The sequence below is a fragment of the Glycine soja genome, chromosome 1 (genome assembly GCF_004193775.1).
Source record: "Glycine soja cultivar W05 chromosome 1, ASM419377v2, whole genome shotgun sequence".
Taxonomy (NCBI): Eukaryota; Viridiplantae; Streptophyta; class Magnoliopsida; order Fabales; family Fabaceae; genus Glycine; species Glycine soja.
The window spans coordinates 52,294,047-52,321,647 of NC_041002.1; the positions used below are offsets into that span (position 1 = coordinate 52,294,047).

Consider the following 27,601-nt stretch of genomic DNA (forward strand, 5'->3'; position numbering starts at 1 on the left):
ATGAAACTACTAAATCTACAATAGCCAATTCTTTCATACACTTTCTATGAGACTAAAAACTTGAAAATGTTTTAAAGTACCAATTTTAAGTGAGTCACTAAACATATTTATAATTACTCATTAATTAAGTATATTTTAAATGTTTTTCATTTAAACAACTTGGTTTACAAACCGAGCACGTGAATTAACTAATGAAAGGTTATTTTAATTTTCACCTTAATAAATGATTTAAGTTTATGTCCTGTGTGTGTTAAATATCCAGAAAAAAAAACTTGGTTTAGGATGTGATAATATTATGGACAAAGTGTTTGGTATCTAAGAGTTTTTGTTATTATTGGATCACTTAACGCAACTCCACTACTATTGAAAAAAAAAAAGGACTTAACTCCACTACTAATGGTGAAAATCTTGAAAAGAACACCCAAAGTGACACCCCTATATAGATGGTAAGATGCGAGGCTAAGCTAAGCAACTAGATAACCGACATATGTGTTGCCTATAAATTCTTTAGCTAAATTTGGTATTTCAAGAGCATCAGGGTCATGGATGCTTTTCAGTTCAAAATTCTTATTTCAAGCATTCTTGCCCTGTTAGTGTGCGCCTTGTTTTATCAATTTAAGAGAACACTTTGTGGCAATACAAAGAAGATCTGTAGTGCACCTCAAGCAGCAGGTGCATGGCCTATCATTGGCCATTTGCACCTCTTCAATGGTCATCAACTCACACACAAAACACTTGGCATGATGGCTGAGAAACATGGTCCAATTTTCACAATAAAACTTGGTTCATACAAAGTTCTAGTATTGAGTAGTTGGGAGATGGCCAAAGAGTGTTTCACTGTCCATGACAAAGCATTCTCCACCAGACCATGTGTTGCAGCCTCAAAGCTAATGGGCTACAACTATGCGATGTTTGGCTTCACTCCATATGGTTCTTACTGGCGTCAGGTAAGGAAATTAACTACCATAGAACTTCTTTCTAACAATCGTCTTGAGCCACTCAAGGACACAAGAACGTTTGAGTTAGATGCTGCAGTAAAAGAGCTTTATAAGTTGTGGACAAGAAACGGTTGTCCAAAGGGAGGGGTTTTGGTGGATATGAAGCAGTGGTTTGGTGATTTGACGCATAATATTGCTCTCAGAATGGTGGGAGGGAAGTCTTATTGTGGGGTTGGTGATGATCATGCTGAAGGTGAGGCAAGAAGGTATAGGAGAGTTATGAGAGACTGGGTGTGCTTGTTTGGGGTGTTTGTGTGGTCTGATTCATTTCCATTTCTGGGGTGGTTGGATATCAATGGATATGAAAAGGATATGAAGAGAACTGCAAGTGAATTGGACACTCTAGTTGAAGGGTGGCTAGAGGAACACAAAAGGAAAAAGAAAAGAGGTTTGAGTGTGAATGGAAAGGAAGAACAAGATGATTTCATGGATGTCATGCTGAATGTTCTGCAGGGTACAGAGATTTCTGGTTATGATTCAGATACCATCATCAAAGCTACTTGCCTGGTAAGTAAAATGTTCGGCTCTCTTTTTTTTCATGGTTGCTACTTGCTTTTACAATTGATGGAGTCCAAAAGGAATCCAAGACTTTGTGCTATAAACTACATAATTTAGGACATGCTAATAAGGATATTCATAAGACGCTTTTAAGCCTTTGGTTCTAAAAGAAAAGAGATAAATTATGCTGAATCTAACGTAGCATTTTATAAATCAATAAACGAACCATTGCAATCTTGAGTCCATCTAAGTAATAAATTCAAAAGGAATTATTCCAACAGAAAAGCAGGAGTACAAGACATAAATTTCGAAAAAAGTTGATATATATTTTCTTTTGAATAATGATTCGAAAATGCTAAAGAGTACAAATTTGTGTTGACAAAAACCATTACCACTACCACTGTTATTCCTGTCAATTTTCCCCCTTTTTTTATTTTGTTGTTCAACCTCGCTTCTTATTATTTCGTACGATGTAACGAACTCTTAATAATTTGGTTCGTCTACTCAAGTCTTTTCACAAGGAACAAAGAATATATCAAAAGCTATTAGTTTTGTTTTGCGAGGCCACAAGGGTCCACTTGTTCAGAAGAAAATCTCTCTTATTTTAAAATCCTTCAGTATCACAAGATATCAAAGCTATTAACACCCACAGCAGGAGTGCACTTCTCCAAATTTTACGTTGGTGCACATGAACGTTCTGTTTGACGTCTAATTTTGAATTACAACCATGAACTTGTATATATTTGCAGAATTTGATTTTAGCAGGAACTGACCCCACCATGGTCACGCTAACATGGGCACTATCTCTGCTACTTAACCATCAAACAGAACTTAAAAGAGCCCAACATGAACTGGGCACTCTTATGGGCAAGCACAGGAAAGTAGACGAATCTGACATAAAGAAGTTAGTGTACCTCCAAGCCGTTGTGAAGGAAACTCTGCGCCTGTATCCACCAAGTCCAATTATCACCCTTCGTGCAGCCATGGAAGACTGCACCTTTTCATGTGGATATCACATTCCTGCAGGCACACAATTGATGGTGAATGCTTGGAAGATCCACAGGGATGGTCGTGTTTGGAGTGACCCTAATGATTTCAAGCCTGAAAGGTTTTTGACAAGCCACAAAGATGTTGATGTAAAGGGTCAGAACTATGAGCTCGTCCCTTTTAGTTCTGGAAGGCGAGCATGCCCTGGGGCATCACTCGCTCTGCGTGTGGTGCACTTGACCTTGGCTAGACTCTTACATTCTTTCAATGTTGCTTCTCCTTCAAATCAAGTTGTTGACATGACAGAGAGCTTCGGACTCACAAATTTAAAAGCAACCCCGCTTGAAGTTCTCCTAACTCCTCGTCAAGACACCAAATTTTATGAGGACTAGATTATATTAAGCTAGGTTTCTCAAAATATATATGGTCAGGAAGCTTCTGGGTACTGAAATCGGGGCTTTCCATCTTGTAATAACATGTTTAATTAAGTTGCACTGTATTATGATTGCTGGAGCAATTTGTAGTATTCTGATAATTCTGAACTTGGGTAAAAGATAAATGAAAGTGAATGAATAACCTTCACGAATATTATGTCTTTTTTATGCCATTCACAAACAGGATAGTAATATCTTAGGCTTGAACGATATACCGCCGTGATACATCATGTATTTTCTAGCACGCAGATGCAGGTTTGCAACTCCAATGTAAGTTGACAGACCGACTAAAAGTGATATACAAATTTATCATCAAGTTGCTACCTTACAATATGAAAAATAAAAAATGAATTTGAGCATTACACCATGATCTGTGGTATGTGCTGACTGACTCACCAGCATACTCTAATCGCTGGAAACCTTACCTACATGTGTCTACGTCTAGCGAATCATACAAGTGGATAGCTAGTAGAGGAAACCATCCATTTTACTCTCAGTTAGCAGTATATGTACACGAACAGATATCAAGCCATACATAAGTATGGCTTGCAACTCTTGCCTGAATTAGCAATCAATGAGAGCATGAACTCGCCTCAGTGCTATACATCGAGTACTCACTCAAGCTAAAGTTTGGTCTCTCTTCGCTCCACTTCAAAATTTCCTTGGCGTATTTAAGTGATGAATCAACACTACCAGGCTCCAACCCCTTCACCAGGGACACATACAACTTTCGTCCTGTAAGAGATGAATAAAGCCTTTTAAACTTAACCGCTACGTAATGTGAAGCCAGCTGACCAAGGGAGGGATTATTATTAATGCTGTTGCTATTGCTGTTGGGACGATTGCAACTGATTATTGGATGGAAATCAGAGAACCATTCACACTCGGTCAAAGGAACTTGTTCGATTTTCTCCTCAAACAGATCATATTTGTTCAATATCAACAAGAAGTCCATTTGCTCAAAGGTTGGATGAGTGACAATGGTTTCAAAAAACTTTCTGCTTAGTACCATCTTGTTAGTGAGACAACCGTTGCCATCAACAGAAAACTGATCATAGTCAGTCAAGGAAACACAGAAGATGACCATTTCAACATCCTCAAACATCTCTAGCCACTTGCAATTTTCTCCTAGCCCCCTTGCATGCACCCTAATTAGTTGATACCTGTTAACCAGACAAAAATTATGAATCATCAGAAACATTCAACAGCAGGTGTAACAATGACCTTGAGGGACAATAATATTTCACTTTCCCGCATTTGCAACAAATATAGAAATTGGAGCACATCTTTCTCATAAGAAGTTCAACTTTTACACACTAAGCCCGACTATAAAAGCACTTCAATAACCATTACAGTATGATATTGGCACTTCTATCCAATGAATACAAAAATTTATCTAAAATATAAAAAATAGAGACATTAAAAATGAGAGCACTTCATATCCATATCCAGAGATGGGAGAAACCTCCATTGTGTTTCTTAAACATCATATTAGTGAAGATTATAATTCATCCTTACTACAATTCTACCATACTTATCCTGCATTTAGTTTCTTTAGATATTTTCTAGTTCTGATGTGCTTGCATTTACAACCCTTGTACCTTGGCAGTTTCAGTAGTGCTATTAATTGCCAAGAGAAAACAATTACAAGAGCAATTGGATTTAATCAGAGCGGCAACACATTTCTGATGCATAACAAATGGCACAAAAATTTTCACGTACCTGACTAAAGAATCATATCGATCGGTAGTGTCAACAGTTTCCTCAGACACTGATTGGGGAAATGAAAACTCCACACAAGCCACCCCATTAGATGAAGTAACTCCCTCGGCATAAAGGATATCTAAATCAGAGAGTTCATAATCTGTCCTTAATATTTTAACAGCCTAAAACAGAAAATTGTCATAGTTAGAAACAACAGTGTCCATGAACAGCACAAGTTGTCAAAGATACTAACTCAACAACTTCTTCTAGGAGAGAAAAAGTAGAAATGGAAACCTAGAAGAAAAGAAAATAAGGAAGCAAGCTCGTGCAACAATAAAATAATATTAATGAAGCATTCTAATAATGCTAGCATGTGAAAAGCGGTTTTAATTTATACTCATAAACAGCTGAATTTGCTAGACTGAAATTTAATGTTACTCCTCAAGCTTAATGCTTCTGCCCAATGTCCATTGTACAATAGCCACTACCTCTCCCTGAGAAATGATCCTTTTACAACCAAATTTACACCCACCAGTCCAACACCTACTCTCATTAAAACTTGTGAAACCACCATGTACAACAATTATATTTATCCCTCCATTGTTTTTCTCATCTTTGCAGAAGAAATTGATTAAATATAAAATCCCTTCATAAAATGAAAAGTCGTTATTCCATAAAGAACTCAGTTAGCCAGTTTTAAAATTTTTAAATGTATTTAAGGAGCTTCTTAGATCAAATTTACCAGCCTGAAGCATCAAATTACTTCTTACAAGTGCACCTTAATTAGTTGTTCCCTTTGATACTTTAGAAGATTTATTCATGCTGCTTAGTAGAGGATCTCATTATCTTCAATAATCACAGAATTCATTTTGTATAATTGAAAACGCACAACATTCTCTTCAATATGCAAGTAACAAACAAAAATATAGAGGGTTAAGGGTTTTACACAATTAATTTGACAAAAGCATACAAAGTAATACAATTTAAGAATTATCTTACCCGCTCTAAGAAATAACCGGCAACACTAGGCAGCATTTCTAATTCGCTTCTCCTTTCGTATGTAGCCTTAATGGCAGCATCATTCCATAATTCCTCAATCAATGGTGCATATTCACGAGTAGCAGCTGGAAAGATGGCATCAAGTTTGCCCAACACCATAGTTTTCAGTAACCAATCAGAGAATGCTTTCAATCTTGGACCAATGGAATATACAGTCTTCTCATCAAGCCTTGGACTAGTTCCTGTAGAAAACCATAATTGTAACAGTCAATTCTTTAGTATAATACAGAAAAAGATAAGAACAGAACTACGTACCATAACAATACCTCAAACATACACATAAGCATGCTACAAGCCATTTGGACCAACAAGTGACAACTAAATGGTGCACAATTGGTGCTTTAAAAGGAAGATAGCTAGGATACTAAGTCAAACCTCAATATAAAGCACATATTTCTGAGGGAGAAGTGTAAGGGAGGGAGACAAAGCTAATACCTGTGGTATCTTGTACAGATGATTGCCTTTTTTTTAAATCCCCCAAACTTTCCTCTTCAAAACGCTCACGTCCCTCGAGCAGCATGCCAAGGTAGGCATAAACATTACTCTGAATGATCAACTTTATATTTTCATGCTCATCTTCTGAGAATGGGACACTTTTGTACAGAATCTTGGCCTGCCACAAATAATTTGCAATTCTATGACTACATTGACTATTGCCAGCATCTCTATCAGTGACTTTGTTTTTATATATAGAAGGGAGCTTGTCAAAATATTATTTAAACAATTTCTCAAGTACCCATGAATAATCACATACTGCATCCAACTATGAATTCAGTTGTCATTTACCACCAAAATTGGCCTTTCTGATCAAGGAAATACTAGATGGGACAAAAAAGAGTAACACAATTGGGCATCCAATTAACATTTACAACAGCCTTTGCTTTTACATTGAGGAGGGGGCTTGACAAAATTTTATTTAAACAATTCCACAAGTACCCATGAAAAATCACATACTATGTCCAACTATGAAGTCAGTTGTCATTTACTGCCATTATTGGCCTTTCTGAATAAGGAAATACCAGATGACACAAAAGAGAGTAACATAAATGTGCATCCAATTAACATTTACAGTAACCTTTGCAGGATTGAAACTATTACTGTCCAGTGTCCACAATTTATTGTGATTAACTAGGTAAAATACTCATGTTTAGTGTTTAGAAAACTCACAGAAGTTTCTTTCCTTTCAGTTTAAGAGAATTAAGAAACAATTATTATGGTAGCAGGTGCCTACAAGAGTACAGACCATATTTTGTCCAATTTAATGTAACTAATAAATCCAAAAGAAATTTAAACATGACTTGATTCACAGATCAAATAAGAAATCACCTGCTTAAAAATAGTGCTCGTTCCAGATCCACTGCAACCAACTAAGAGAAGCTTCTGAACTATCCCATGCTCAAGGTAGTCAGGCATTGTTCTGCTAGCCAGACTGGAGGGTTGTTCTCCCAAAGAATTTGAAGATTTAGAAGGAACTGGCAGGGACAGGAAAGCACATACAAGCTTCGTTCCAGCCTAACAGGCAGAAATGAAAGAAGTGTGTAATAAATAACATTTGGCTGGAAGGAAACAAGAGACAAATACCTCCCCCGTCCAAAAAAAATAAAAGAAAAGAAGTTACCTTTCCCCATATATATCCCCTTGTATTCTTCTGCCCCTCTTCTTGGTAGGAACCATCCTCATTGACCCAAAAATGTGGGTTGCCAGCACACTGAACTCCTGCCAACTGCACACAACAACCAAAACAGGATTCTTTCAAAAATTCTGTTTCACAATAAACAAGATATGGTTATTAAGAGAGAGCCTCTCAATATGAATTTTCGACCTGCAACATACGAAGCTCCACTTTAGTTATTTCCCGACCATTGATGAAAACCTGAGTGTTTCCATTGCTAGCATCCGGTTGGATGGGGCCTCCAACGTTCAGATGCGGACTAATAATTTGTGAAGGCTTCTGTCCCTCCTGTGAAATCATAAACCAATCAGCAACCGTAGTAATAACACTCAAAATTCAAAAACCATACAAATCACAAATGCATTTAAATGAATACCTTCCCCCAAAGGCCAGATACTTTATCATACCAATAGTTTCCTGGCTTCAGCTTCTTCGGAGGGTTGGGGCAGTTCTGCAACGTAACCAATTCCTCATAAGAAAGTGGATGTCCATTCACACAAACATACTCAGGTGGAAGCTGATTCGCTTCACAAAACCTCTCAGCCTTCATAATCTGGCGAACCTCCAAGTCATTAAGCAAACGCTTGAGCATCCGAGAGAACTTCCCCAAACTCCCTCTTTTGGCTTCATCAATCGGGAATCCAATGCAAGTCACACATTTCCTCCCCTCGGGCATAGACCCCATAGCTCTAAGCACACAATTACCACAATATTTCGCATCACAGACGAGACAAACCTCTTTCTCAGTAAACCTACTCCCCTTGAAGCACCTATAACAAGACCCTTTCTTCCCCTTCGTGAGAGGTGCCCTTTTAACAGGTTTATTACTCACAGTGTCGTCCACATCAAACTCCTCATCCAACGCATCATCAGTGTCCACATCGAAAGTAACAATAGGGGGACGTTTGGCATCGATATCCTCAGCCTTGAGAGAAGAAACCCGAGTTGATGGATACTCCAAACTCAGCACTGACTCAGTGGACGCCCAATCTTGCTGATTCAACTCGTTGAAATCCAAACTCTCTTTTCCGTCTTCCAAAACCCTCAACGCGCCAGAACTTCTCCCTGACTTGTCCCAAAACTCAACGGTACTAGAGCTTCTAGTTTCTTCCAGCACTCTCGAACTTCCCCCCAAATCGGACAATTCGCCGGAGCCGTCGTTCCCGGTGGAGAACTCGAACGCGCCAGAGCTGCTCAGCTCGCCGGAGAGCTCGCCAACGTTGCTCTGCGAAGCTCGGTGCTCGAACGCGATCACGGAGGTGGGAGAGACCGTAGTTTCGGACGCTATCTTGGAAACCCTAGCTTCGGTTCGGAGGGGCTGGTGGTGTTGCGGCAGCAGGAGCGGCTGCACGACCGGTAGAGATAAAGCGTCGGAGAGAGGAACCTGGGAAACGACGGCGGCGACCGGAATGTTGTCGACGCTGATCGGAACCGCCCTAGGGAGGTCGCAAGTTAGCGGCGGGCCGTCGTACTCGACGGCGAACGAGTACTCGGCAGCATTGGGCGCCGCCGGCGACATGGTTGGAAGAAGAGAAGCGGTGGAACCCTAATCGGAAGCGAAATAGGAATACAATAAAACCATGAAAGGAAAACAGAAATGGTTTGTAAATGATGATTGAGAGAATAATAATGCAGTGAGAATGAATGCGTGCGTGAGAGTGAGAAGAAAGGAAAAGAAAAGAAAAAGGTAATTTTTAGGTGAGGGAGTGAGTGGGAGGGGAATTGGGGGAATCTTTCTTCTTTTTTGGGCCACCTTTGCACATAAGTTGCGTGTGCACTTGTTTTATCAAATCCTCCATATACTTACGTTAGTTTTGGGAAAAAGAAAAAACATGTAACGGATGGAGCCATGAAGGATTGGATTGAAGAAGAATCTGTTCTGGTGCCAATCTCATTCCATCACTCTCTTGCGCGCGATTACATTTAATCTCCCTGACTTCTCGCTATCAATGTTATTATTCCAAATAAACAATTCTTGTTGTTCATATTTACTTTTAATTCTAATCAACACGGATAAATATGTTACTATTAGTGGTATTCATTTATTCATCTAATTAAATATGGATCGAAAAAGCCCAGAATCAAACGGATTGAAAAATCCAAATACTTTGTATCGAATCAATTCAAACCAAACTTATATATAAATATATTTTTTATTCATAAATTTATAGTATCAATTATTTTTATTTTTATTTCTTATATTTGTAAAATTATCATATAATTTATATCTATTTTTAAAAAATATATTTAATTAAAGATATGTGTACTAATTATTTGAGTTAAGATCAATAAATATTCTATTATTACTTATATAATGAGATATAAATAAAACATGAAAAGTATGATTAAAATTATTTTAAATTGAATTCGATTGAATTAGAAATTTAAATTAAATCGATTAAATGATAAATTAACAAAATCAAAATAATTAAATATGATAATTTTTCTATTCAAAATCGATCTAATTCAATCTAATTTACAAACACTCTTGATTACTATCACTTTACTTTTAAAAAGACTTATCAATATTTAGTTTACACCTTATCCAACTTATAAATAGTATCTTTCCCACTCTCAATCAAAACATCATTTATTACAACTTAAGCATGTTATACGAGTTCAATCCAAAACATTAATCAATTAAATGACAGAGTCTCAAAATTAAGTACCGCATTTTTAGGCAAAGTAAGACTTCTAACAAAACAATACTAATAGTTTATCAAAATTAAAAATAATATATCCATTAAACTTAGAACCTTTAATTTTTTATATAAAAAAAATAAGATTACGATGTTAATATCAATGAGTGGTTAGATTTGAATTTAATTTTTTTAAAGTCTCTAAATTCAAATATATCGATAGAATTTAGAGTCATTAAAACGTAGTAAATCTGTACATAAATGACTTCTTAATATTTGTTATTATTATTAAGATGTTTATGTTCACTATTATTGATATTTATTTTCATTAAAATGCTTTTAAGTAGTAATATCTCACAACTAACCATTTAAGACTTGAAGTTATAAATATTTATCAAAATGAATTTTATCTTTCTTAAAAAGATTGTACACGTCGCTCAATTTATTAACATTGTCAGATATTAACGATAAACATATGATTTTTTTTAAAATATATATGGAAAGATAATCTAACTTAAATATTTCCAAAAATATAGAAGTGTAGTTTAGCTTCATTAGTTTAATTAATTGCTACAATGTTTAGTCTTACATCAAATATTAAAACAAACTATTAATTAACTGATTATAAAATATTGTAATTATTACATCAAAATGATGTAATAAAAAACACAACACACCTGATAAAACCCTGGTAAAAATGGACCATCAAAGTGAACATAAGCTAAATGTCAGAAGACATTTCATCCTAATTTTGTTTTTCTAAACCTTAAAATGACATGAATAAAATTTCTGAACATTTGAATTCAAAACCAATAGCTAAAACAGATAAATTAGCATCAAAAGAGGTGCAAAAGCAACAATTAGGGGTAACATTATATAATGCAACCTATTCCAAACTGCATAAATTAAGAATTTCTGATACACAATCTGTAATGACCCCCCCCCCCCCCTCCCCCAAAAAAAAAAAAGAATCATCCCTGATAATTCTAGGTAACTTAGCTCAAACGTTAATATATTATTAAAAAAATACATCTGAATTCAATAATCAATGAACAGAATCCAATCGAATGAAACAACGAAACGGCTAAAACAGTCAAATTAAAAGCAACCTCCTAAAACCCTCGCAAAACCCTAAAACCAAAAAAAGAGGGGAAAATCAAAGGATTTTCGGAAAGTAAATGACTTGTTGGGTGAATGGGGAAGAAAGAGTCATTAAAACGTAGTAAATCTGTACATAAATGACTTATTAATATTTGTTATTATTATTAAGATGTTTATTTTCATTATTATTAAGATATTTATTTTCATTAAAATGCATTTATAACTTAATTAAAAATTGAATCATAAATTAACAAAATCAAAATGATTGAATTGGGTGATTTTTCACTTAAAATTGATCTAATACAATCTAATCTACAAATACTCCTAATTACTATCACTTTACTTTTTGAAAAGACTTATCAATATTTAGTTTACACCTTAATCCACCTTATAAATAATATCTTTCATAGTCTCAATCAAAACATCATTTATTACAACTTAAGCATGTTATATGAGTTCAATCCAAAGCATTAATCAATTAAATGACAGAGTCTCATGACTTTAAGTACCGCATCAAATCCTTTTTTAGGCAAAGTAAGACTTCTAACAAAACAATACTAATAGTTTATCAAAATTAAAAATAATATATCCATTAAGTGGTTAAATTTGTATTTACTTTTTTTAAAGTCTCTAAATTTAAATATATAGATAGAATTTAGAGTCATTAAAACGTAGTAATTAAATCTGTACATAAATGACTTATTAATATTTGTTATTATTATTAAGATATTTATTCTCACTATTATTAAGATATTTATTTTCATTAAAATGCATTTAAGTAGTAATATCTCACAACTAACCATTTAAGACATTAAGTTATAAATATTTATCAAAATGAATTTTATCTTTCTTAAAAAGATGGTACACATTGCTCAATTTATTAACTGTGTCAGATATTAACAATAAACATATGATTTTTTTTAATATAAATGGAAATATAATGTAATTAAAATATTTTCAAAAATATAGAAGTGTAGTTTAGCTTCATTAGTTTAATTATTTGCAACAATGTTTAGTCTTACATCAAATATTAAAACAAACTATTAATTAAGTGATTATAAAATATTGTAATTATTACATCAAAATAAACTAATTAATCGAGTTAATCATTGGTGTTTCATATTAATAAGCAGTGAATGATTGCTGTAAAAATAACCAGTAAATGATTGAATTAGAAAAATCTTAGTTAATTCGTAAATGAATTTGATTAAAGTGTAAGGTAAAGTATTTGGATACGGTCGACAGAGTATAACTATATACTAATTCATAAAAAGAAAAAAAAAATAAAGGGTACGGAATATACTTTTGAATTGAAAAGGAAAAAAAAATAGAATCAATTTTGTGACATAATATTAGTCTGTCACGTTATATATATAAACGAACTATGTTTTGACCTATTATGTCATTTGAGCTTGTCATCGTGTCATAAACACATAGTTTGCATCAACTCAATTTTAACTTATTTGACAAATCAAATTTGATTGATTTTAAAAGTATTTTTATAAATTAAAACCATAGGAACCAAAATCACTCGTGATTCAAATAAAAAAATTCTTTTAAATTTTATTAAAAAAACAGTACAAAGAGAAAGACGTTTAAGCTTCATTTTTCTTATAAAAAATTGATAAGATTTAGTTTAGTTGATTAATGTGAATATTATAAATTTCTGATATCTATTTTTAATTTTTATGAATAAAAAAATCTTTAAAAACAGACAAGAGTCTAAAAATAAATAGAACTTACACAAAAAATGTTAGACTTCAATAGTTGTCATTCTCTCTTTTTTTATTTATTTATTAATGGACTTTTACTTTTTTTATTCTCAAAGTTCATCCTCATTATAATTGAATATATACTAAACTGTTTAACGATTCTCTTTTCCATGTCAACAAATTAATAACCAGTCAAAAATTTATATTTCATCATATTGTGATTTATATAGTCTTGACTATATGCTAGAAAAAAATTAAAGAGAGGAAAAACTACATAATGAAAAAATATCAAACCTTATTTTTTTATGTCAAACCATCAATAATATAATAACATAGGTGGAGTGGAAGTGTACGTGAATCTATTGATAATTATTTGATGAAAAAAAATTGAGTTCTTTGATATTCAATTCTTCTTGATTTTCTCTAATAATGAGGTGTTAAAAAAGGAAAATTGTTCATCTGACTTATACACCTTAACTCTTTTTTATAATTGTCAAGTATTAATCTTTATGAATAATTATGCCTTTAGAACATTACATTTATTCGTGAATAGTTATGGCTATTATATTTCTTATTTATGTTTTCACCCATCATGTATAATAATAGAAATAACATTTATGGTATTTACAAATTATATAACCCTCACTAAATGACATGTTATAATTCTCAATAAATTTATCCTTATAAAATGCTTTTAATATGGACAAAAATCTTTTAGTACAATTTTTTTTCAATAAATAAAAGGAGGCGGAAACTAAAAAATTAATACCCATGCGAAAAAATAAACGAGTTTACATCATCCATAAAGGCAGGCAAAATAAAACTAGCTAGGCACAACAAAAAATAACATAAGATGATCCCTAGAAGACAACTCATCCTTCACAAACAAATATGCAACTTGATTTGTCTCTCTTAAAATGCGACTCTACTTATAAATTAAGTTGAAACCAAACACCTTCACGTTTTATATAAAAAATTAACGATGAGCACACATGCGTTAAAGGACAACCCTCATTGAGGAACCAACTATCTACGAATGAATTCGACTTAACCATGGCACGATGATAACCAAGCTTTTTAACAAAGTCTCACTTGAGTCACATACATATATATACAATAATGTATTATAAAAGTTTAATTATCTATTTAGTTCTTATTATTTTTAAATTTATTCCTTTTAGTTTCTATATTTAATAAGTGAAATTCTCAAAACATCTTTACTGTTAAAAAACTAACTGAATTAAATTTTTTTAATAACAAATACTTTTAAGAATTAAAATGTGAATTTCATGAACTAAAACCTTCAATTATTAACTATAAAAATTAAAAAGAATAAATTTAAAAATTATAAAGAGTACTTAATCCTATTATAAAATAACTCTTCGAACTCAAAATTGTTATCTTTATTTAATATAATCTCTGCAAATCTCGTCCGTCAACTGTTATCTCACAATTCTTAGAAACTTTTTTATTTCGATCCATATATATGACTATATCATCACTAGCAAACAAATTGTCATCCACACCAGAATATACGAGACATTTCAATTTTTTGTTGTTGTATTATCACCTTTTTTTTATCTTCAACTCCTTTCCTTTCCAATTTCCATTTCTTCAACCAAAACATCACATTAATTAAGTTGTATGTATTATGCACTATCTGTCCATAAAATCACATATTTCCGCGTGTGTAATATTTCCATTTAACTCCCCAGGCTTCCTTCCCATCATCACAAAAAGGAAACTTAAAAAAAAAAAAAAAAGTAAAGAGAAAAGAAAGTCATAATTCACAATCTGGTATCCAAAACATTTACAAACAATTGTTAGAAGTCAAGAGGTATACATTCCTCCTCTAACTCATTAATGTATCAATACATATTACACACACTTGAACACGAAACATATATACACCACCAACAACCTAGCAAATGAAACCCAAACCAATGAGTAGTATCATGGTTTTAACTTACAGTCCGCAACATCAACATATTTTAAACTCCAGAATTGCATTAAGATGGCATCAGTGACATATTTTTTGACTCACTATAACCCACAATTTAAAACGGTGAGTGATATGATTATATATTCTCTTGTGCACACAGCTAGTATCTCCTTGACCCCATTTTCCTTAAGGAAGACACTCTGGGGAACTGATCAACACTAAGCCTCGGTGGCTGGTGGTTGTTGTTCTGCGCACCCGCATTAATATTCTCCGACACTTTCCACACCTTCACCGACTTATCCAAACTCCCACTATACAAAATCCACCTTCTCTCGTTACACATCGCTTCAGGGTCCTTCTCCGCCGCCAAACACTTAACAGGCCCAGTGTGCCCCGACAGAATTTTCACGCACGTGTGCTCCTCACTCAGCGTCCTCTTCCACACGCATATCGCCATGTCCGCAGACCCGCTGAACACCAAACTCCCCGCCGCAGCCAAGCACAGCACCGCCAACTTGTGTCCCCTCAAAACCCCTTTATGCTCCAAATTCGTTTCATGAACCCAATAATTCACCAACCCTTCAGAGGAACCCGCGTATAGAACATTCCCCTCTTCATTTATCGCTAGCGACGTCACCGCACACTCCTGCTTCAACAGCGTCTGCGAAAAAAAATGCTTCGTCCCCTTCCCCTGAACCTCGCGCCGCCAAATCTTAACGGTGCCGTCAGCGGACCCCGTGAAAACCATACCATTCAACCCCACAACAAGCGCGTTAACGGCGTCGTCGTGCGCCTTAACGGACTCCAAACACTTGAAATTCGATGTTCGCCAAACCTTAAAAGTCTTGTCCCACGAGGCGGAGTATATGAGAGAATGATCCTCCGTTAAACTGAGGCAGGAAATAGCGTCGTAGTGTTTGATCCATATTACGTTACGGTGCCGTCTCACTTCCACGTAGTTGCTCGGTTTCATGGAACATTTGATGTAGTTTCTCAGCGTTGGCAGCGTCGCCACGCGCTTGTGTTGTTGCTCGTTTTTCCCCGACACTTTCCAAACCCTGATCCTTCCGTCTTGGTGTCCTGTGAGGATTTTCTCTCCGGCAATTACAATGGCTTTCACCAAGCCGCTGTTGGATTTGAACCCCGCGAACTCCTTCTGGTTCTTCCACACGCGGATGTTCTTGCTGTCGGAACCCGTGTATAACAAGTCCTTGGTTGCAGCGAGGGAATAAATGTGACCCTCTTCGCGGACAAGGGAGCCCACGAGAGCGTCATTTTCGTTAGAGCCGGAAAAAGCGTCATCGTTCGTGTGAGAGGACCATGGAGATTTGGATAAGGGAGAGAGGGAAGGGTCGTAGGGAGCGTTGTCTGCTTCCATTTGAGGATCCAAATGAGGCGCGTCCAATGTGATGGGGTTGTTTTTTCTTGGATGGCTATCGGAGTTGTAACCATCGAACTCGTCTTTCTTTAACTTTCCGTACTTTCTTCCATGGATACTTCCTTCATCCATGTACCCGCGTCCTTTTCTCGATGACCCTGTCATTCTTTCTTTCTTTATTAATTATTATTCCTTCCTTGCACTACTCCTCATGCAAAGTAGAAAAAGAAACAATAATAGAAGCCGAAAGGTTCAAACTTCAAAGGCAACTTAAGCTTTTATTTGTTTTACAGATAGGTACAATAAGGGTTGAGGGTTCGTACAATTAATGAGGAAATGTTAATGATTCCTTGTCATGCCAAACCGCCGGAGGGAGCGTTGAAAGGTTTGGTATTGAGGTTGACAAAGGAACTTTGTTTGGCATGTAGTTGTTGTTGTTGCTGATGGCCTTGTCCATGTGGAGCTATTTGTCTAATTATGTTATGCCACGTTTGCTATGTGTGTTGTTTGTCTAACTATGTTACGTGTGCGAATACGTGGGTCAATATTCGTGCCAAACTAATGTAAACCTTGGATTAGGAAAAAAGGTTGTAAGATTAGATAGTGAAAGAGAATTATCAGGTGATGATGATATCCATATTGCTAATCCGAGGAATTGTGCGAATTTAGATGTGTAGAAGAGTAAACGGGTTGATTTGACCCGTCAAACGAGGTTTGATTTGGTCAATAGACTAAAATTGGTAAGTTTTCGTCCTCTTCCAAAAAAATATATATTCTAAGATTGGTGCTTTTGTTTTTTCCTGTAACAAAAATCTGGTTTATTATGTAAAGAAATAAACCTGTCACGAGACCTACCCATGGTTAACGTGCAATTATGCAACCATTCAACACTTCTATACAAGAGAAATTTTAGTTAAGTAGGTACTTGGATGCTAGAGAATACACGGAAATGTTGGAAAAATATTTTAAATCCGTGATCACACTAACAGTAATAATAATAATAATGAGATATAATAGAGACAAAAGGTGTATACAGAGATTTCCAGTACTTAAAGCAAATGTTTTGTAAAAAACAAAAATAGATAAAATAAAATTTTTCCTTTCTAGTATATATGTAGTTGAAAGGAAATGACAAAGGGAAAGATAATTTTTTTAATCTCATTTAATTTTTTTAAATAACATATTGTCAATACCCCTCATATAAATGGCATGTTTATAATTTTTGGGAAATGAAAGAGTTTAGTGCTTGATATATCTTGGTGGTGTAAGTCTTGCAACTAAGTTACAAAGGTTATTGTAAACAAGTATATTTCTTCATCTCTCTGTCTTCCACCTGCTGCGTACATAATTATTCAGTTATAAAAATGTTACACCGATGTTTTACTTTTTTGTATTTAACGGGACTAAAAAGCCCAAAAAGGAGAGACTACGAGGAAAGTAACTGGGGGTTGTAAATACCCCTAGCATCACTGCTAAGCCACTGCAACATCATAGAAGGAGCATGCTCAAAACTCAGAAAGTCATACTCCATATCACAAGCCCAATTAGCCAAAACATCCGCACAGACATTAGCTTCTCTATAAGCATGAATCACCGAAACACTCCTAATCTCAGACATCAGAAGACGGATGGCTCTAATCAAGGAGAATCAGAAAACACACCCCATAGAGGTGCTAGTAATACTTTGCATAACTGCCTTGGAATCAGTTTGCAACACTATATTAGACAACCTTTTCTCCTTAGCTAACTTCAATCCTTGATACATTCCCCCACAATTATGCAACAATGGGAGAAGCACAACCAGTCTTCTTAGCAAAACTGCCCATCCATCTCCCCTGATGATCACGGATTAGGCCACCACAACCCGCCAAAGCAAATTGATCTTTAACAGGTCCATCAATATTAACACAAAAGGAACCAACTTGAGGAGGCTTCCATTTTTTTAAAATTAACATTTCCACTTTAATCTGTGGTTTCAAAGAATGAATGTCTCCCGGATTGTGCAAATACCTTTGACAAGAAAGCTTAATATCATCCCAAGGATTCCTAGGATATATGAAGTTACTATCAAGGATCGATTTGTTTCTCCAAAACCAAAGAAGGTAGCAAGCATAGGCCCATAAATTCATCCAATCATGACTGAGATTGAAGATGATCCAATGCACCTCCATTCCAAAGAAATTGCTTCTAATCTCAACCGAAATTAGATGCATCCACACCAAAGTTTCTTCCTGAATACCACAATGATGACAAATAGTTGTGCCTCCACTCCATTTAGTTGTTCTACTTCTTGTGTGCAGTCTTCCATGGGTCAATTGCCATATGAAGACTCTGACTCTTTGAGGCACTTGCATCTTCCAGATTTTCTTCCAGTGCCCTTCTATAATCAGAAGGTGAAAGCCATTAAGCCTCTGGTGGGCACTTACAACAGAGAATTATCTCAATTTCTTCTCGGCCAAAGCCTCTTATCCTCACCAGCTTGGTGTTGGGGAGGTAACATAGCAATGATATACTGAACAATATCCATAGGTTATAGGGAATTCAACAGAGTAATATCCCATTCCCCATTTAAATCAGTTAGATCTTTGACCCTCAAATTAAGAAAATTGTAAGGAATATGAGGAATAACATCAATCAATTTAATCGAGCTATTGATCCATTTTTCCTGCCAAACATTAATATTACCCTCATCACCAATAATACAAATTTCATTCTCCACAATGATTGGCCATAAATTGGCAATGGCTTTCCAGATATGGAAATTTGCAGCTAGAGTTAGGATTTGGCCAGAATTACCTTCAGCTCCTCTATTGTATTTTCCCAACAGCACCTCGCCCCAAAGACCATACTTGTAAGAGCGTAAGGCCCATCCTAACTTCATCAAATAAACCTTGTCCATCTGCACTAAGTTAGACATCGCCATACCACCATGGTCTTTAGGAAACATCATAGTTTTCCAGTTCACTGCATGCATTTTCCTCATCATGCCTTGGTCACCCCAGATAAAAGCTCCCTGGGTTTTCTGAATGTCCTCAAGAGTTATGCAGGAAGCGTTTGAATCACTGATTTTGCAAGAGTTATGCGCCCAGCAAGAGAAAGCTGCTGGGACATCCAACCAGAGACCCGATGAGCCAGTTTTTCCACAAGATACTGAAAATCTCTTCGTCTAGGCGCTTTACCAAGAAGGGAAACTTCAAGATAACGACCTAAAGAAGTGACCTCATTGAAAGGAGCAATCTAAAGAATACCATTCTTTATATTTTGATCAACGTTCTTTGAGGAAAAAAAATGCAAGATTTTTCAGCACTCAACATTTGACCCGACATATGACAAAATTTATCTAGCATTCCATGACATTTCATTTGATCAATGGTTGCCTCCCCAAAAATTAACAAATCATCAGCAAACGTTAAGTGAGAAATCAAAGGCCCACTTCTACCTGCCTTCATTGGTTTCCAATCACCCACTTGCACAGCTTCCATAATGAGATGGCTTAATTTGTCCATACACATGACAAAAAATATACGGAGACATCGGGTCAAAAGGAGCAGCTCTATTACCATTTCACATAACATTTGATTGCACCAAAGATATGCAATGCATAATGACAGAAGCAAGTTTGTCAGGAATTCCCACTTCATGAAATATATCCGCAATGAAGGACCATCTCATGCGGTCATAAGCCTTGACAAGTTCCACTTTAAGAACAAAGAACCACGGCTTCCTTTTTATGAGACGCATAGAGTGAAGTATTTCTTGAGCAACAATAATATTTTCATGAATACTCCTTGAGGGAATAAAACCAGTTTGATAGGAAGATACAATCCTAGGCATTAAAGGCTTTAGCCTATTTACAAATGCTTTTATTAGAATTTTATAACTAGCATTGCAAAGGGAAATTGGCCAAAACTGGGTGGCAAACTCTGGTTTATCAATTTTGGGAATGAGACAAATGTCAGTATGATTGATGCTATCAATAGAAACGGGGCTGCTCCAAAAATCTTTAGTGGATCTGCACACTGTCTCCCCCACAGTATCCTAAGATTTCATATAGCTAGCAATCGTATTTTTTACACGTTTGAAATCAATAGAAGTTAAATAACTATAAGATTAGCAATTTAAGAAAAGAAACCAACTTCTTTTGGATTTTAAATTTGAAATAAAAGACTTTTACAAAAAATGTAATCAAATATAAATCAAATTAAATTAAAATGAGTACATGCACTAAAATTTTAAAAGATAAACCTTTTTTCCCGACCCGAACCGTACATATTACTCTCAAATTGAAATGTTGTCTATATCTTTTAGAGAAAATAGGTTAAATATAGTATTTATAGATAAATTACAATAGATCGTTATAATAACTCTCATCGATTTGGAATTTAAAATTTACACATCTCCCTAAAAATGCTTCAAGTGTTGAGGAACCATCTCCATTTTGATCTCCAAAATTTGAAAAGATTAGCCCGATACTTATCTTTAAAATTTCAAATTTGCAACTCCCTAAGAAATGACTCATTAACTTATGACCGATATCAATGTATTTGAGAAAAATCTTTAAATTGTGAGTTTTCAATTTTATTTTTGTTCCTTTGAAATCTTTTTTTTAATATAGAACTCTTAGTTGAATTAAATTACATCAACACATCTACAGTACCTACTTAATATAAAAAAAACTATAAAATGAATTTTAAATGAGTATAAGTGGTAACGACTGAAATTCGTAGCTCTCACTAGTCACTAATTTTCAATTTTGTTTCGTTTTCCTTATGTCCTTCCAACATCTCCACGACGATAATTTATTGCCTTGACTTGAAAAGAGTAAAGTGGATTCTTAGTGGAATGTCATAAATAAAGAATATAAAGAGAAGTACGCCATCAGTTTACTTGAAAAATGAAAACTACTTGTAAACAAAATAAAAAATAAATGAAAACTACCCATTGTTTTCCTGCCAAGTCGACTCCATCGAAGAGGAGGGGTGTGCAATGTATTTCTTATGGTCTGTTTTTCCTTTTTGGGGAGAGGAGGGGAGGTTCTGATTTCAGTGATATGAGTGCCAAATTTTGAATTAGGAAGGAAGATCTTACTAAAATTACAACTTCTATCTCGCCATCACACACCACATCTTAAAAATAGACAATGAACTTACCTACAAATTGGTAGATGACTTTTAAGATCCCCTTAATCTCACTATCCAATACACCCTCCTTTCAGATCTTAATATTTTTTCATGGCTGAAATTTAATGCATTATAAATAACTAAATAAGCAAACACCAATCATCTTTATCCTACAAATGAATAATGGAGTCCTACTAACTATTACCCATAGAGTACTAGTTAAAGAATCAACAAATAAAAAGTTTGTTAGAATTGCATTGGAAATCAATGAGAAATGTATTATTACACTTTCTTATAAAAACTTTTCACTTTTGATTTTCTAACTAATGTCTTAAGTTACTGGTTAATATTTTCCTAAATAAGGAAGGAACATATTAATTTACTTTTTATAATTAACTTGCTTGGAATAATAAAGAGTAGTAATAACTATCGCTTGACATCACACAAAACAGCCAGCGGAAACTGTTTGGTGGTTTCGTAGTAATGCACTGAATCTATCTAAATACTTTTGTCAGTTAACACACGTACTTTATGTCTCTTGGACATACTTACGTCCGCATCCCTAGTTTGAGAAAAAACAACAGGCTTTGAGAACCCTGAAAGGGAAACCACTTCCTAACTTGGTGGTTTCCATCTATATATATTAGAACTTCATCCCATTTCAATACTCCTATGCTATGCTATGTTTAGTAGCAGCATTCTACCCAAACAAACAAAAACAAAATGGCTTTCATGATGGAAGACAAGGACTCTAACACACTTGATGGCGTCTCAAGCCAGCTCCAGCTAAAATCCTCGTTGTCTTCCAAAGCCTCATCGCAAACCTTGAACAAACAACAAGTTCTCAATCGCATTCGACACCGTAAGTCCTTAAACAGAATCAGAGGTGCTTTTGAGGATCTTTTGGGTAGTTCCAAAGGCAATACAGCCTCAGCCCAAGACCAGATTTGGCTCCAACAAGATGACGCTTTCTCTTCTCCTTAAATTCCCATATGATATGACTATTGACTTATCGCTGCTACTGTTAGTTTTATTTTGTATATTGAATATGGAAGTACTAAACTACTTAAATGTATCATCACCCTTCAAATTGACTAATTTGTTTTAACGATAAATGATTGTCTCATCAATCTTCAAATGGACTACTTAAATGATGATTGTACCACTGAAATTTATAAGCAGGTCTAATTTGTATGTCGTGCCACGCCTAAATGTTAAGCAGCATCCCTTCTACTCAACAAAAATATACATTTTATAAGGGCCACTTTTTTCCTTGCTCTGTCCTTTCAGACAGAATCTGTAATCAAAAGAGAATCTTAGGGTGATTTTGATTTTGATTTTTAAAAATTGTTTCAAAATGTAATGAAACAATGTTGATTAAACAGGTAATGTAAAGGGCAGAGTGTCAAATTGGAGAAGGGATTAACAAGATAAAAACAAAGATGAAGATATATATCACATACTTGTTTCAGATTTTAGTATTTAAAACACTTATTTTGGAAATAATTTTAAAGCTTAACAATGAGAAATTAATTGTTGAGTAATATAAAATTGAAAAAACAATTTTTTTTCAATAAAATTCATCCCCTCATTTAAAACTAATTCAAGGTACCAAAAGTCATTTAAACAAGCAGACACTTAAGTCCCAATGGAAGTGGGTTAGTTCATGTCAAATAGAAGCTCCTAATATTTGTCCCAAAAAAAGTCCAAAATACCTATAGAGCTACTGGTTACAAAATTTTTAATAATAATTAATACAATGTTTTTGGGAAGGGTGGTCTGTGGGGGTAAACACAGGTGGGCAAGCAATTAACTGCAACTAACATTTACGCGTTGTATATATTAGGGAATATGAGGAAGGAAAGGAAACAAGTAAATAAAAAAAAAAACACTAAATTTTTAACTGTTTTTAAGCTGAGAAATAAAAAGTTTTTTTTTTTTCTGTTTCATCCACAAGATTAAAAAAAAACACACCCACTTCTCCCTCATATTGACATATAATGAATGGAAAATGAAGATCTCTAAACAGTTTAATAATCTTTAATAGAATTTTTTTAAAAAAAAATTATTTTATCTTAAAAAACAAATAATGGAATAAAAAGTTCAATTTTTATTTTTATTTAATATAATTATATTTTTCATAAAATTTCCTTTTTTCTTTCAACTCTCTTCGACACATTCAAAGAAACAGGAAAAAAAAATATTCACTTTTTTTCTTCATATTTCCATCCATTCAAACAACTATTTTGTTCAAATTTCTCTTTCATTTTGTTTGTATTTTACTTCTAATCCAAACAAAACTTAAGGATATCTTTAGGTTACACAGTACAGTAGACCAACAGCAGCACCAATGCTAACAGGTTAAAAATAAATATTGCAACACTAACCTCACTTGGCAAAAAAAAAAGTTTATAAATAAATAAAAATCCTCATTTACTGCGAAGCACCCCTGACCGAGAAAGGAGACGAAATGCTTTGTTAGAATTATTCAAAACCGAAGAAGATCTTTGAACTGACATTTGCTTCTTCTTCAAGAAATCTAAGGCACTGTTTAAGCATGGAGGAGGACCTATTTCGCTCAAAATAACAGGTTTCAAACTGCAAATCACAGCAGGAACATAAATAAATACAGGGTAAAAAGCAACATGAATGCATCAAAATAGAATATAGAATTAAAAGGGATGAAATCTCTAACCCTGATTTCCTTGATTTTCTCTTCCTAGAAGTGGTAGGCTTTATTTCATCTTTCTCCTCATTGTTGTCAGATAAGAAAACTTGTCTTCAAATGAATTATAACCTCTTAGAGATTTTGTCCAAATAAGAACGCATATTTGTGATACAAGAGAAAAAGAAAGATAGATCATACATACTTCTCACGAGCTGCAAGCATTTGGACAATGTTGTCAGGAAGAAATCCTGCTGCTGTATTTGATTCTTGCTGTGGTTCAGAGTCTTCTACATCTTCAGATTTTTTACCAGCTTTGGATGGTCGAGGAGTTATTTTTTGGGCCCATCTCCTCCTACGCTCTTTTCCTTCACGAACAACCCTGCCAGTCAAAAATGCAAAGCCATATAATTAGGCACTCACTGAATTAGATTGCTTTGCACAAGTCCAAAAACAAATCCTGCGAGTGACTTCAACAAAGCTGAAGCGCATGCAATTATATCTTAACCTATGGTTTAGCACAGAAAAAAGAGTGATACAAAAATTGACATTTGCAGGAACAATTTAACTGATGCTAAAGGTTAGCATATATTAAATCATACGATTCAACATCCTTACAAGAATTTGTAGACTCTCATTTAACAAATGTTGAGCTGGAAAGCCATTTTATATATACACTGAGCAGACCCAAGTTTGATCGGATTTACTGAATCTTTTTTCCAACAAATTCTTCAAAACCATTAGGCACCTAATGCTAATCGATTATTAAACACTAAACAGCAGAATCAGAAGCTCGCAAAGTCACGTCTTTCAATAGAAAAGAGTTTTTGAATCTACTCAGTAACATTCTTTGCAACTATTCACCCCAACCCCTCAACGGTATTTAGACCAAGCTAGAAATTATCCCAGTATCTATCAATCTATATTCGCGAATTTTCAATCATGATGCAAAGGAAATACAGAATATTCTCAAAAGCATTTTCTTTTTTTTTTTTAAAAAAAAATCTTAATTCTCAGTTTTCACTCTCAACAACTAGGTAAGTAAACTGAACCTCATAACTAGGTAAACAAAGGTTTGAAGCAATACCTGGCCTTATTTTCTCTTTGAATCCTCCGAATCTCTTCGTCTTGTTGTATACCCTGCAAAACACATGCTTGTATGAAGTATGTATTGATTTTGTCCCAGTCAAAAAAAAAAAAAGATTTTGATTCGATTAATTGAAACAAAAATAAGAAAAGAGCAAGAGACCTGTTCGGTTGTGAATTCCTCGGGGGCGTTGTCTTCTCTGTCAGACATTGTTGCTCTTACTCTCTGTCGAGAACGTCAAAATCAAACTATGTATAAATTTTAAGCAACGCAAACGTTTGGAAAACAATAAAGAAGGTAACTTACCTTCGCCGGCGTCGGGGTGGCTTCAAGCCTTCAACTGGTTCTCCGCGCCTTCACGAGTGAGGTGAGGGAGTGACGGTGCAAGGAAGAGGGTGCTAGGGTTAGGGTTAGGGAACGGGGTAAAGCAGCACGTGAGGGAAGGGGTGTTCAGAGTTCAGTCATAAGCTATGAGGTACAGTGTTGTCCACTCAAAATAATAGGGGTGAATGAAGTAAAAGCCCAATAATGAGGGCCTTAGCGGTCCATTCCACCGTCTAACTACTACTCATACTTATGAATCGTGATCACCAAAGATTCACACTGATTTTTAGATTAAAAAATTTGGAAGGAAAATTAACAAAACTGAAAAAGTAGAGACAAAAGTATAACTAAATCTCTATAAAATTCAAAATTTGATAGTTAAATCACGCGTTAAAGTGGTACTGATGGACATAAAAATCATGAACAAAACACGATTATAAAAAAGTAATCCTTTCTCTATCTCAATATAATTATTGTATAAGAAAAAAAATTAAAATAATTATCATTTTATTTATTTATTTATTTTAGATTTTAAATAATTTGATCTACTAACTACATAGGATATATGTATATATGTGTTAAAATGCATACAGATTTAAATTGTACTTACATGGTCTCAAATCTGCCTTCAAAGTCAATTGAAAAATAATGTTTTTTTTTACATAGTGTTTGATAACTTATCAATATGACAAAAATACATCATCGACATGATATGATTAGTCTTGATCAAACATCATGAAAATTAATTCGAAATAAATGACATGAAAAGGAGTCTAATTGTAACTGGTCCATTAAGGATAATATGATTAATGGTCTTGGCTTCATAATTTTCATGAATTTAAGGAAGTAGGCATATGGGGATAAATTTTTTTAATTATATTCTTATATTTATTCAATTATAAAATATAACAAATAATTAGATAATATATAATTATAATTCAATTATTGAATTAATAAATATTAAAATGTGTTTGACAAGATAAATAAACTAGTCTACAAGCTCAAAGGTTATTTAATTAAAATAATTTTTTGATAAATAAGTTTATTTTACTAGTTTATAAGTCCTTAATTTTTTTTATCAACTTATTAAAACTAGTCCTTATTACTTTTATATTTGGAAACCCTTAATCTTCTCTCTCACCAAAAAATGGAGCTTGAAAAAAAAAAACTTCTTTTTATCTTGTTTCTTTTTTTTTATTTGATTTTGATTCATTATTATATTCTACATTCTTCTATCTTTTAGTTTCCTTTTTCTTTTTCTACAACTAAAGAGCCAACCTGTCCCTCCTCATGCTCTTTTTATTCTCATAAATATTGAAGAATAATGATTTATTTGAATTGAATGTACTTTATTCGAAAAAAATACCTTCAGCAAAAACAAATTAAATTCAAAAATATAATTTATCTCGCTTTTCAAATTTTATTAGAAGATACTCTAATGATGTCATCAGATTTATATAATTTCTTTATATTATAACATCATCAAAATTGTAATGTAAATCCATTTATATTATCTCATTCTATTTAATAAAAAATAATTACAAATGAGAATAAAATTGAAATTTTATTACCCTAGTTAATATAAATTATAAATAAATAAAAATATGAAATTGATCACTATTTAATTAACCTAAATCAGAAATCATAGATATCTTTCAAATCATTTGGTCATAGATTAATTCCGTTTGCAATGCATATTCGTCGTTAATTTAATAAAGTTTTACATACGATAAAAGTTAAATATAAATTCTTTTATTAAATAAATTGTTTTTACACATATAAATATAATATGATCTTACACTACTGTGTGAGATTGAGTTACATTTAACAAATAATTTTGTTGGTGGAATTATCTACCCACATAATTGAACAACTGTTTTTTTGTGCCAACCTTAGAAAAAAAACAATAAAAAGATTCTATTGTTGACCCGGTGGCTTAAGGTTTTGAATTTGTGTTAAAATTTAAGAAATTTAACACAACAAAAAGCTTATGTCTTTGTTATTATTTAGGATGTTTGCACAACTTGATCGAGTTGATGACTCTGTATTTTACGCTATTACTTGTAACGCATAGTCATTTCGCCTACAGCTTCATTAAGACAGGCAAATATTGTGTGGAGGTTAATGTGTGAGAAGGAGAGCCTTTCGAGAGAGCTTTTGGTGAGAAAATATATGGTGTCTTTGATATGGATTGGTTGCTAAAGGGTGAACATCTTATTAAAGGGTCCTAATGGTGGTGTGATATCCTAAAGTCTTGTAGAATCTTTGACAATGAGCTTGG

The 27,601-nt window shown here is 34.0% G+C and overlaps 4 protein-coding genes across 4 annotated transcripts; 1 reads left to right on the forward strand and 3 right to left on the reverse strand.

The window, feature by feature from the left end:
• Nucleotides 1-463: 463 nt before the first annotated feature.
• On the forward strand, nt 464-3,069 carry LOC114421312 (cytochrome P450 CYP82D47-like). Its single transcript, XM_028387185.1, has 2 exons — nt 464-1,505; nt 2,246-3,069. Exons 1-2 carry the CDS (start codon nt 543-545, stop codon nt 2,873-2,875), a joined length of 1,593 nt encoding a protein of 530 aa, XP_028242986.1. The 5' UTR covers nt 464-542; the 3' UTR covers nt 2,876-3,069.
• Nucleotides 3,070-3,113: 44 nt separating this feature from the next.
• On the reverse strand, nt 3,114-9,288 carry LOC114421304 (extra-large guanine nucleotide-binding protein 1-like). The gene is made up of 8 exons (XM_028387174.1): nt 7,729-9,288; nt 7,503-7,640; nt 7,299-7,403; nt 7,007-7,192; nt 6,116-6,293; nt 5,621-5,862; nt 4,640-4,803; nt 3,114-4,080 (listed from the first exon to the last, which is right to left on the reverse strand). The coding sequence occupies exons 1-8, from the start codon at nt 8,869-8,871 to the stop codon at nt 3,489-3,491; spliced, it is 2,748 nt and encodes a 915-aa protein (XP_028242975.1). The 5' UTR covers nt 8,872-9,288; the 3' UTR covers nt 3,114-3,488.
• Nucleotides 9,289-14,599: 5,311 nt separating this feature from the next.
• On the reverse strand, nt 14,600-16,364 carry LOC114421322 (protein JINGUBANG-like). Its single transcript, XM_028387196.1, has one exon. It carries the CDS (start codon nt 16,287-16,289, stop codon nt 14,907-14,909), a length of 1,383 nt encoding a protein of 460 aa, XP_028242997.1. The 5' UTR covers nt 16,290-16,364; the 3' UTR covers nt 14,600-14,906.
• Nucleotides 16,365-23,430: 7,066 nt separating this feature from the next.
• On the reverse strand, nt 23,431-25,463 carry LOC114421330. Its single transcript, XM_028387208.1, has 6 exons — nt 25,303-25,463; nt 25,159-25,221; nt 24,997-25,049; nt 24,115-24,291; nt 23,940-24,023; nt 23,431-23,842 (listed from the first exon to the last, which is right to left on the reverse strand). The coding sequence occupies exons 2-6, from the start codon at nt 25,204-25,206 to the stop codon at nt 23,674-23,676; spliced, it is 531 nt and encodes a 176-aa protein (XP_028243009.1). The 5' UTR covers nt 25,207-25,221; nt 25,303-25,463; the 3' UTR covers nt 23,431-23,673.
• Nucleotides 25,464-27,601: the final 2,138 nt, after the last annotated feature.

What these genes read in the sequence shown, in the direction of transcription:
- LOC114421312 (XM_028387185.1), top strand. Translation starts at nt 543, where the DNA reads ATGGATGCTTTTCAGTTCAAAATTCTTATTTCAAGCATTCTTGCCCTG. An exon ending in TCATCAAAGCTACTTGCCTG is followed by an intron (nt 1,506 to 2,245) that starts GTAAGTAAAATG and finishes ATATATTTGCAG; the next exon opens with AATTTGATTTTAGCAGGAAC.
- LOC114421304 (XM_028387174.1), bottom strand. Translation starts at nt 8,871, where the DNA reads ATGTCGCCGGCGGCGCCCAATGCTGCCGAGTACTCGTTCGCCGTCGAG. An exon ending in TATCTGGCCTTTGGGGGAAG is followed by an intron (nt 7,641 to 7,728) that starts GTATTCATTTAA and finishes ATGATTTCACAG; the next exon opens with GAGGGACAGAAGCCTTCACA. An exon ending in GGGGATATATATGGGGAAAG is followed by an intron (nt 7,193 to 7,298) that starts GTAACTTCTTTT and finishes TCTGCCTGTTAG; the next exon opens with GCTGGAACGAAGCTTGTATG.
- LOC114421322 (XM_028387196.1), bottom strand. Translation starts at nt 16,289, where the DNA reads ATGACAGGGTCATCGAGAAAAGGACGCGGGTACATGGATGAAGGAAGT.
- LOC114421330 (XM_028387208.1), bottom strand. Translation starts at nt 25,206, where the DNA reads ATGTCTGACAGAGAAGACAACGCCCCCGAGGAATTCACAACCGAACAG. An exon ending in ATGCTTGCAGCTCGTGAGAA is followed by an intron (nt 24,024 to 24,114) that starts GTATGTATGATC and finishes ATTCATTTGAAG; the next exon opens with ACAAGTTTTCTTATCTGACA. An exon ending in AGAAAATCAAGGAAATCAGG is followed by an intron (nt 23,843 to 23,939) that starts GTTAGAGATTTC and finishes TGTGATTTGCAG; the next exon opens with TTTGAAACCTGTTATTTTGA.